The sequence below is a fragment of the Symphalangus syndactylus genome, chromosome 2 (assembly GCF_028878055.3).
Source record: "Symphalangus syndactylus isolate Jambi chromosome 2, NHGRI_mSymSyn1-v2.1_pri, whole genome shotgun sequence".
Lineage (NCBI taxonomy): Eukaryota > Metazoa > Chordata > Mammalia > Primates > Hylobatidae > Symphalangus > Symphalangus syndactylus.
The window spans coordinates 46,885,609-46,897,480 of record NC_072424.2 but is presented as its reverse complement, the minus strand read 5'-3'; the positions used below and the strand labels follow the sequence as shown (position 1 = coordinate 46,897,480).

Sequence of the window (11,872 nt, the reverse complement as noted above, 5' to 3'; positions counted from 1 at the left end):
ATGTCAAGGAGTCTCACATTGTTAGACATGAAGGTGCTCCATGGGTCCTTCCTGGATAACCCCATCTTTATTGCAGGCTGTTACTGAGATGGTTGACTGGATCCCTAAATCACACACCTAATGTCTATCGCAAACAGCTGTCCAGCTACACCTTAGCACTTTCTTCATAGCATGCTATTTGGATAGCGTAAGAATCTTCCAAATGATCAACTCTTGGTTTCTTTTTCCTTAACAGTGCATTTCTCAATGTATCTCTTTCTTCTCTCATTTTACTGTAAGCAGCAAAGAGAAATCTGGCTGCACCTTTCATACTTTGCCTGGAAATCTCCTAATCCAAATATCCAAGTTCTTCTTTTACAAGTTCTACTTTTCACCGAAAAGTAGAGCATAATTCAGCCAAGTTTTCTGCCACTTTATGACAAGGATTGTCTTTTCTCTAGTGTCCAAGAATATGTTCCCATTTATATCTGGGACTTCACCAGAAGCACCTTTATTGCTCATATTTCTAGAAACATTCTTTTAATGGTAATATATATATATGCCTTAACACGATAGAAGCTTTCTCCATAGCTCTCCTTCCTTCTTTCTGAGCCCTAACCAGAAGTCCCTTAAACTTCAGTATTTCTACCAACAATCTCTTCAAGGCAACCCAGGCTTTTTCTGGCATGCAACTAAAAATTCTCCCAGCCTCTACCCACTACCCAGTTCCAAAGCCACTTCCACATTTTCAGGTATTTGCTACAGCAGCATCTCACTTCCCAGTACTACCATGTTTATTAGTTTCCCAGGGCTGCCATAACAAAAGACCACAAACTAGGTGGCTTATAACAACAGAAATTTATTCTCTCACAATTCTAGAAGCTTGAAGCGTATAATCAAGGTGTTGGCAGGGCCGCGCTCTCTCTGAAGGCTCTAGGAAAGGACACTTTCTTGCCTCTTCCAGCTTCTGGTGTTTACCAGCAATCCTTAGTGTTCCTAGGCTTGAAGATGCGTCACTCCAATCTCTGTCTCCATCCTCCATGGCCACATTCTGAGGTGCTGGGTGGATATGAATATCCAACACATTTCAATCTGGTATAGTCTTTTTCTGCCGCCTTCTTATTTCTGTTTTAACTCACTGTCTCCAAGTCCAAGCTGTTCAATTCCCTTTATAATGAAGAGAAAAATAAATGTTGGCAAGGGAAAGTATTCTGTTTAAAGTTAAGAAAACTACTTGTCAGAGTCAGTCCCATAGTTGCTTTAATCATATGTATAAGTACCCCTGGAGTTATTTGTTGTATGTTTGTTTGTTTGGGGTGTTTGCTGCAAGCACCCACTGGTTCCACACAATCTTTTCTGGGTTCTGTTAGCTAGTATTCTATTCAGGAATTTTACACCTATGTTCATGAGTGAAATTGGCCTGTAATTTCTCTTTCTTGTTTCTTTCTTTGTTTGCTTTGGTTATACTAGCTTCATAGACTTAGGGAGTATTTCCTCTTTTTCTAGTCTCTGGAAGTTTGAACAAGATTGGAATAATCTATTCAATGACAGTTTGGTAGAATTTTTCTGAACAATTCTTTGGGCTCATTGTTTACTTTGCGGAAAAAATTTAAATTATTGATTGGTTTGACATTAGGAAATCCATAAACATAATTGATTATGTGAACAGAACAAAAAAAAACACATCTCAATAAGTGTAGAAAAAAAAGCATTTAGGCTGGACACGATGGCTCACGCCTGTAATCCCAGCACTTTGGGAGGCCAAGGCGGGCAGATCACGAGGTCAGGAGTTCAAGACCAGCCTGACCAACATGGTTAAACCTTATCTCTACTAAAAATACAAAAGTTAGCCAGGCATGGTGGCACACACCTGTAATCCCAGCTACTCAGAAGGCCGAGGCAGGGGAGAATTGCTTGAACCCGGGAGGCAGAGGTTGCAGTGGGCCGAGATGGTGCCACTGCTCTCTTCAGCCTGGGTGACAGAGCAAGACTCCATTGTAAAAACAAAACAAAACAAAAAAAACAAAAAAACAAGAAAAAAAAGAAAAACATTTAATAAAATTCAACATCTGATTATGTTTCAACATCTGTTCATAACTACTAAAACATTACCAAAGCTAATGTTTTTTTAAAACATCATACCCAGGCATAGTGGCACATGCCTGTAGTCCCAACTGCTAGGGAGGCTGAAATAGAAGGATCACTTAAGCCCAGGAGTTCAAAGCTGCAGTGAGCTAATGATAGCACCACTACACTCCAGCTTGGGCAACAGAGTGAGGGTCTCGGTATAGGAAAAAGAAAACAGAAAAAAAAAAAAAAAGAAAAACATCATTCTTAGTAGTGAAACTTAGCTGTCTTTTAAAAAACCAGAACATGACAAGCATGCCCAACATTAACACTTTTACTCAATATTATATTTGAGGTCTTAGCCAACCCAGCAAGGCCTAGGATTGGAAAAGGATAAATTTTTTCCACATATTCACATTCACAGATGATAAGACTGTCTAGAACACCCAAAACAATAGACAAATTGTTGGAAACAATGAGAGGGTTTGGCAAAATGGTTCTCTCTTTCTCTCTCTCTCTATATATATATATGTATATATAAATAAAACAATCCCTTCCCTTCCATATATATAATTTCTATACCTCAGCAAAAAATAATTCAAAAATATAATATTAAAGTCTTTATTATACAACTTTTCAAATATACACAAAAATTGGGAGGATAGCATAATGAACTCTCACATACCCATTACGCAGCTTCACTTCAACAATTATCAACACTTGGCCATTCTTCTTTCATCTCCCCTAACTTTTTTAATGAACTACTTAAAACTAAAAATAGTGACACTGTGTCATATGAACTATTTTAAACAAATGTCATGTCACCTTACCAGTAAATGCATATGAGTTTCTAATAAAAGCCTTTTATTTTTATCATAATGAACACGATTTTAGCATATAACCTAATCCAATTCATGCTAATACCTTAATATCATCTAATACCCAGTACGAATTAAAATGTATCAAAGTGCTTCAAAAATATCTTTTTACACTGGTTTGATAAGCCATACTTTTTTTTTTTTTACTATTATAGCAATAAAACAAGGATGTGTGAGACCTATATGAAGGAAACTGTAAAGCTTTACTGAAATTCTTTAAAGAAGAAAATAAATGAAGAGATATACCATGTTCAATGATGAGAGAACTCAATATCTTTAAAATCACAGTAGTGAACTATAAATTCAGTGCAAGTCTCATCAGCATTCAAATGGGGTTTTCAAAGAACTTGAGCCTCTGATTCCAAAATTTATATGGGAGATCAAAATCTCAAGAAAAGCAAAGAAGGATATAGTGGAAGATTTGCCCTAACAGGTAACAAAACTTATTATAAAGCAATATTAAGATAGTATGGTGTAGGAGGAAGAATCTATAGATCAATCAGTGGAATGAAATAGAGTCTATATGGAAGCTTGATGTGGCACTGCAGCTTTCTTCTTAAATGAGAAAACACTTACTAGATGGTATTGAGAGGTGACAGCGTGCTTGGCAGTCCTCACAGCCCTCCCTCGCTCTCCGCGCCTCCTCTGCCTGGGCTCCCACTTTGGCGGCACTTGAGGAGCCCTTCAGCCCACCGCTACACTGTAGAGCCCCTTTCTCGGCTGGCCAAGGCCGGAGCCCGCTCCCTCAGCTTGCAGGGAGGTGTGGAGGAAGAAGCGCAAGCGGGAACCGGGGCTGCGTGCGGCGCTTCCGGGCCGGCTGGAGTTCCGGGTGGGCGTGGACTTGGCGGGCCCTGCACTCGGAGCAGCCGGCCAGCCCTGCCAGCCCCGGGCAATGAGGGGCTTAGCACCCAGGCCAGCGGCTGTGGAGGGTGTACTGGGTCCCCCAGCAGTGCCAGCCCACCTGTGCTGCGCTCGATTTCTCGCCAGGCCTTAGCTGCCTTCCGGCGGGGCAGGTCCCGGGACCTGCAGCCTGCCATGCCTGAGCCTCCCACCCCCTCCGTGGGCTCCTGGACAGCCCGAGCCTCCCCGATGAGCACCACCCCCTGCTCAACGGCGCCCAGTCCCATCGACCACCCAAGGGCTGAGGAGTGCAGGCGCAGGGCGCAGGACTGGCAGGCAGCTCCACCTGCAGCCCTGGTGCGGGATCCACTGGGTGAAGCCAGCTGGGGTCCTGAGTCTGGTGGGGACGTGGAGAACCTTTATGTCTAACTCAGGAATTGTAAATACACCAATCGACACTCTGTATCTAGCTCAAGGTTTGTAAACACACCAGTCAGCACCCTGTGTCTAGCTCAGGGTTTGTGAATGCACCAATGGACACTCTGTATCTAGCTACTCTGGTGGGGCCTTGGAGAACCTTTGCGTGGACACTCTGTATCTACCTAATCTGGTGGGGACGTGGAGAACCTTTGTGTCTAGCTCAGGGATTATAAACGCACCAATCAGTGCCCTGTCAAAACAGACCACTCAGCTCTACCAATCAGCAGGATGTGGGTGGGACCAGATAAGAGAATAAAAGCAGGCTGCCCGAGCCAGCAGTGGCAACCTGCTCCGGTCCCCTTCCACACTGTAGAAGCTTTGTTCTTTCGCTCTTTGCTATAAATCTTGCTACTGCTCACTCTTTGGGTCCACACTGCCTTTATGAGCTGTAACACTCACCGCGAAGGTCTGCAGCTTCACTCCTGAAGCCAGCGAGACCACGAGCCCACCGGGAGGAACGAACAACTCCAGACGCGCCGCCTTAAGAGCTGTAACACTCACCACGAAGGTCTGCAGCTTCACTCCTGAGCCAGCGAGACCATGAACCCACCAGAAGGAAGAAACTCCAAACACATCCGAACATCAGAAGGAACAAACTCCAGACGTGCCACCTTAAGAGCTGTAACACTCACCGCAAGGGTCTGCAGCTTCATTCTTGAAGTCAGTGAGACCAAGTACCCACCAATTCTGGAGACAGTATGAGGACTATCTGTTATTCTCCTGGGGATAAAATAAAAGAAATTGAATATCACACTATAATCCAAAATCAAGTCCATAAAGATTAAAAACTTAAATGTTAAAAGCAAAAATTTGAACTTTTAGAAGAAAATATTATATCTTTACAACCTTGAGGTAAGGGAGAATTCAGAAATAAACTTGATTAAAGGATGTACAAATTTAACTATATTATAATTCAGACATCTTTTCATTGGGGTAGTGAAAAAACAAACTATAAACTTGGGGAAGATATTTTTCAACACATACAACTGATACAAGATTAATATCCAAAATAGATACAAAATGCCTACAAATCAGTAGCAAAAGATAAACAACATTAACACAAAAATGGGCAAAAGAAAAATAAGCATTTTACTGCAAGGAAATAGACCATAAACATAAGAAAAGATATTGCTGCATTTTGAATGATGTTATCTCATCCAAAATTCAGGTTGAAACTTAATCCCTAATGCTGCAGTATTAAGAGGTGTGGCATTTGGGAGGTGATTAAGTCATGACCTTAACCTCTTGAATGGTATTAGCACCTTATTAAAGAGCTCAAGATTGAAGGTACTGTTCTGCCTTTCCGCCTTCACACAGTGCTCCTCTCCTCCAGAGGATGCAGTAACAAGGCACCGTATTGGAAGCATAAAGCAGCCCTCAACAGACATCAATCTTTTTTATTTTTTTATTTTTAGTTTTTGTGGATACATAGTAGGTGTATATATTTATGAGATACATGAGATATTTTGATACAGGCATGTAATGTGTAATAATCACATCATAGAAAATGGGGTATCTAACCTCTCAAGCATTTTTCCTTTGTGTTACAAACAATCCAATTATACTTTTAGTTATTTTTAAATGTACAATTAAATTATTATTAACTATAGTCACCCTGTTGTGCTACCAAATACTAGACCTTATTCATTCTTTTTTTCTGTACTCATTAACCATCCCTTTCTCCTCCCCTGACTCCCCTCCCTCCACCAAATACCAAACTTGCCAACATCTTCTTGGACTTCCCAGCCAAGTCCAAGAACTGTGGGAAATAAATTTCTATTGTTTATAAATTGCCCAGTCTCTCAGGGGTTTTGTTATAGCAGCACAAACAGGCTAATATACTTGACTTTATTTGCTTTCTTTTTTAAAACTTTTTTTTTTTTTTTTTTTTTGAGACAGAGATCTCAATCTGTCACCCAGGCTGGAGTGTAGTGGTGACATCATGGCTCACTGCAGCCTCAAACTCCTGGGCTCAGAAGATCCTCCCATCTCAGCCTCCTGAGTAGCTAGGACTATAGGCACACACCACCCCACTTGGGTGATGTTTATATTTTTTGTAAAGACTATCTCGCCCAGGCTCTGTATTAACCATTTTTAAGTACAGGCATGCCTCAGAGATATTGTAAGTTTGGTTCCAGATCACCACAATAAAGCAAATATTACAATAAAGGGAAATCACATGAATTTTTTGGTTTCTCAGTGCACATAAAAGTTACGTTTACATTATACTGCAGTCTATTAACTGTGCAATAGCATTATGTCTAAAAAAACCAATGTGCATACTTTAATTTAAAAATATTTTGGAGGAGGCAAGACAACTGAATAGATGCTTCCACTGATCATTCTCCCTACAAAAACACCAAATTCAACAACTATTTACAGAAAAAAGCACCTCTATAAGAACCAAAAATCAGGTGAGTGATCACAGTGCCTGGTTTTTAACTCCATATCTCTGAAAGAGGCACTGAAGAGGGTAGGAAAGACAGTCTTAAATTGCTGACACCACCCCTTCCCCATCTCTTGCACAGAGAGAGAACCTGTGTGCTTGGGGGTCAGGAAGAGCACAGCAATTTTAGGATGTTGCATTGGAACTAGTGCTGCCAACACTGTGCAGAACTCAGCTGATACCCACAGAGGCAGCACTGAGATGAGCCCTAGCCAGAGGGAAATCACCCATCCCAGGGGTCGGAACCTGAGTTTCTGCAAGCCTCACCTCCGTGGGCTAAAGTGCCCTGGGGTGCTAAGGAAACTTGAAAGGCAGGCAGTCTAGGCCACAAGGACTGCAACTCCTAGGCAAGTCATAGTGCTGTGCTGGGCTTGGAGCCAGTGGACATGGAGGGACATGTACCTAGTGAGGCACAGCCAAGGTAGCTAAGGGAATGCTTGCACCACCACTCCCCCTATCCCAGGCAACATAGTTTGCAGTTTCAAAAGTGACCCCTTCCTTCTGTTTGAGGAGAGGAGAGGAAACAGTAAAGATGACTTTGTCTTGTGACTTGGATACCAGCTCAGTCTCAGTAAGATAAGGTACCAGGCAGAGTCCTAACGCATCTAGCTCCCAGACAGCATTTCTAGACACACCCTGGGAAGAAGGGAACCTACTGCCTTGAAGAGAAGGACTCAGGCCTGGTATGATTCACCACCTGCTGACTAAAGAGCCTTTGGGCCCTGAATAATCAGCAGTGGTAACCAGGTAGACACACCACGGGCCTTGGGTGAGACTCTCAGATATGCTGGCTTGTGGTGTGACCCCGCACATTCACAGCTGTGATGACAAAAAGGAGAGACTCCTTCTGCCTGAGAAAAGCAGAGGGAAGAGTAACAGGGACTTTGTCTTGCAGCTTAGATACCAGCTCAACCACAGTGGGGTAGAGCACCAGGTAGTAGGCCCATGGGATTCCTGATTCCAGGCCTCAGTTCTTGGCAGGTATTTTTAGACCTACCCTGGGACAGAAGGGAACCCACTTCCCTGAAGGGTGAGTCCCAGGCCTGGCAGCGTTCACTACAGCTGACTGAAGAGCCTTTAGGCCTTAAGGGAACATCGATGGTAGTGTGGGAGTACTCCTCATGGGCCTGTGCTGGTGGTGACTGAGGGGAGAGACTCCTGTGCCTGGGGAAAGGAGAGGGAAGAGTGGGAAGGACTATGTCTTGTGGTTTGGGTGCCAACTCAGCTGCAGTAGAATAGAGCACCAGGTACATATCTCAGGTTTCCAACTCCAGACCCTGGCTCTTAGACAGCGTTTCTGGACCCACCTAGGGTCCAAGGGAACTCGTTGCCCTGAAGGGAGGGACACAAGCCTAATTGGCTTTGCCACCTGCTGACTATGGAGCCCTAGGGCCTTGAGCAAACATAGGCAATAGCCAGGGAGTAGATACAGTGGGCCTTGGGTGAGATCCAGTGCTATGTTGGCTTCAGGTCTGACCTAGTGCAGTCCCAGTGATGGTGATCACAGTGGTGCTTGTGTCACCCCTCCCCCAGCTCCAGGCAGCTCAGCACAGATACAGCAACTGTGTTTGTTTGGGAGGAAGTAAAAAAACAAGAGTGTCTGCATGATAATCCAGAGAATTCTTCCAGATTTTATCTGAGACCACCAACATTGTCCCTCTGTGAATATGCAAGAACCACAGCGTTACTGGGCTTGCGGTCCCCTCTAATGCAGATATGGCTGCAGTGACCAAAAACTTAGATCACAATACTCAAGTCTCTTTGAATACCTGGAAAGCCTTCCAGGGGTGGGTACAAGCAAGCCTAGACTGCAAAGACTACAATAAATACCTAACTCTTCAATGCTCAGAAACCGACAAACATTCACAAGAATCAAGGAAAACATGGCCTCACCAAACAAACTAAATAGGGCACCAGGGTCCAATCCTGGAAAGACAGAGATATGTGATCCTTCAGACAGAGAATTCAAAATAGTGTGTTGAAGAAACAAAGAAATTCAAGATAAATTCAAGAGAAGGAATTCAGAATCCTATCAGATAAAATTAACAAGTAAATTTAAATAATTAAAAAGAATCAAGCAGAAATTCTGGAGTTGAAAAATGCAATTGACATTTTGTAGAATGAATCAGAGTCTCTTAACAGCAGAACTGATCAAGCAGAAGGAAGAATTAGTGAGCGTGGAGACAGGTTATTTGAAAATGCACAGCCAAAAGAGACAAAAAAGAAAAGAATAAAAAAGGATGAAGCACATCTACAAGACCTAGGACATAGCCTTAACAGGGCAAATCAAAGAGTTATTGAATTTAAAGAGGAGGTAGAGACAGAAATAAGGCTAGAAAGTTTATTCAAAGGAATAATAGCAGAGGACTTTCCAAACCTAGAAAAAGATATCAATATTCAAGTATAAGATGATAATAGAACAACAAGCAGATTTAACACAAAGAAGACTCCTAAAGCGATTTAATAATCAAACTCCCAAAGGACAAGGATAAAGAAAGGATCCGAAAAGCAGAAGAAAAAAGAGAAAAAGAAAGAAAGAAAGAAAGAAAGAAAGAAAGAAAGAAAGAAAGAAAAGAAAGAAAAGAAAGAGTTCTAATATTCCTGGCAGCAGACTGTTCAGTGGAAACCTTATAGGCCAGCAGAAAGTGGTATGACATATTTAAAGTGGTAAAGGAAAAAAACCTTTTACTCTAGATTAGCATATCTGGCAAAAATATCCTTCAAACATGAAGGAGAAATAAAGACTTCCTTAGACAAACTAAAGCTGAGGGATTTCATCAACAACAGACTTGTCCTACAAGAAATGCTAAAGAAAGTTCTTCAATCTGAAAAAAAAAAAAAAAAAGGATTGAGCAATAAGAAATTACCTGAGGCTGCACGCGGTGGCTCACACCTGTAATCCCAGCACTTTGGGAGACCGAGGTGCATGGATCACCGGAGGTCAGGAGTTCGAGACCAGCCTGGCCAACATGGTGAAACCCCATCTCTACTTAAAATACAAAAATTAGCCGGGCGTGGTGGCAGGCACCTGTAATCCCAGCTACTCGGGAGGCTGAGGCAGGAGAATTGCTTGAACCCAGGAGGCGGAGGTTGCAGTGAGCCGAGATCGCGCCATTGCACTCCAGCCTGGGGGACAAGAGTGAGACTTCATCTGGAAAAAAAAAAAAGAAAAGAAAGAAATCATCCAAAGGTACAAAACTCACTGGTAACAGTAAGTACACAGAAAAACACAGAATATTGTAACAGGGTCATTGTGATGGATAAATACTCATATCTTAAGTAGAAAGATTAAAAGATGAACTGATCAAAAATAATAACTACAACAACTTTACAAGACATAGTACAATGAGGTATAAATAGGAACAACAAAAAATTTTTTTAAAAGGAGGAATAAAGTGTGGAGTTTTTCTTAGTTTTGTTTGTTTATGCAATCCATGTTAAGTTATCATCAGTTTAAAATAATGGGTTATAAGATATTATTTGCAAGCCTCATGGTAACCTCAAATTGAAAAACATACAATGAATACACAAAAAGTGAAAAGCAAGAAATTAAATCATGCCACCAGAGAAAATCAGCTTCACTAAAAGCAAGAGAGGACGAAGGGAAAAAAAGGAGGAAAAGACCAGAAAACAAATAACAAAATGGCAGGAGTAAGTCCTTACTTGTCAATGACATTGATAGCAAATTGACTAAACTCTCCAATCAAAAAACATAGAGTGGCTGAATGGATTTAAAAAACAAAACTCAACAATTTGCCTATAAGAAACACACTTCACATATAAAGACGCATACAGACTGAAAATAGATAGTTTTCAAGACAAAAACTATAAAAAGAAATAAAGAAGGTTACTTTATAACAATAAAGGGGTCAATTCATCAAGAGGATATAACAGTTGTAAATATATGTGCATCCAACACTGGAACATCCACATATACAAAGCAAATATTAGATAGATAGATACCAATACAATAATAGCTGAAGACTTCAACACCCCCACTTTCAGCATTGCATAGATCATCCAAACAGAAAATCAACAAAGAAATATCAGACATAATGTGCACTACAGACCAAATGGAACTAATATGCATTGACAGAACATTTCACCTAATGGCTGCAGAATATACATTCTTGTCCTCAGCAAATGGGTCATTCTAAAGGATAGACCATATCTTAGGCCACAAAACAAGTCTTAAAACATTCAAAAATTGAAATAATAGCAACTGTCTTCTCTAACCACAATGGAATAAAACTAGAAATCAGTAACAAGAGGAATTTTGGAAACTATGCAAACACATGGAAATTGAACACTATGCAGCTGAATGAACAGTGGGCCAATGAGGAGGTTAAGAAGGAAATTGAAAAATTTCTTGAAACAAATGATAATGGAAATACAACATACCAAAAATAATGGAATAAAAAAAAGCAGTAATAAGAAAAATATAAATCTGTAAGCACCTACATCAAAAAAGTAGAAAAACTTCCAATAAACAACTTAATGATGCATCTTAAAGAACTATAAAAGCAAGGGCAAACCAAACCTGAAGTTAGAAGAAGAAAAGAAACAATAAAGATCAGAGCAGCACTAAGTGAAATTGAAATGAAGAAGCAACACAAAAGATCAATGAAACAAAATATTGATTTTTTGAAAAGATAAACAAAATTGACAAATCTTTAGCCGACTAAGAAAAAAAGAGAGAAGATTCAAATAAAATCAGCAGTGAAAAATGAGACATTACAATTAATACCACAGAAATTCAAAGGATTGCGGCTGGGCGTGGTGGCTCACACCTGTAATCCCAGCACTTTGGGAGGCCGAGGCGGGCGGATCACGCGGTCAGGAGATCGAGACCACGGTGAAACCCGTCTCTACTAAAAATACAAAAAATTAGCCGGGTGTGGTGGCGGGCGCCTGTAGTCCCAGCTACTCGGAGAGGCTGAGGCAGGAGAACGGCGTGAGCCCGGGAGGCGGAGCTTGCAGTGAGCCGAGATTGCGCCACTGCACTCCAGCCTGGGGGACAGAGCGAGACTCCATCTCAAAAAAAAAAAAAAAAAAAAAGGCTACTATGAGCAACTACATGCCAATAAATTGGAAAACCTAGAAGAAATGGATAAATTTCTAAACACATAAAACCTATCAATATTGAATCATAAAGAAATCCAAAACCTGAACAGAACAATAA

General features: G+C 41.3%; 1 protein-coding gene across 1 annotated transcript in view; it reads right to left on the bottom strand.

Moving 5' to 3' along the window:
• Positions 1-818: 818 nt before the first annotated feature.
• Positions 819-11,872, bottom strand: part of LOC129469298 (serine/arginine repetitive matrix protein 3-like) — a 108,443-nt gene continuing 97,389 nt past the window's right edge. The window contains exons 4-5 of the mRNA XM_063624092.1: positions 4,877-4,964; positions 819-1,146 (exon numbers count right to left, since the gene is read on the bottom strand). Coding sequence (XP_063480162.1) covers positions 1,099-1,146; positions 4,877-4,964 — 136 coding nt within the window. The 3' untranslated portion in view covers positions 819-1,098. The remainder of the gene's footprint in view (positions 1,147-4,876; positions 4,965-11,872) is intronic.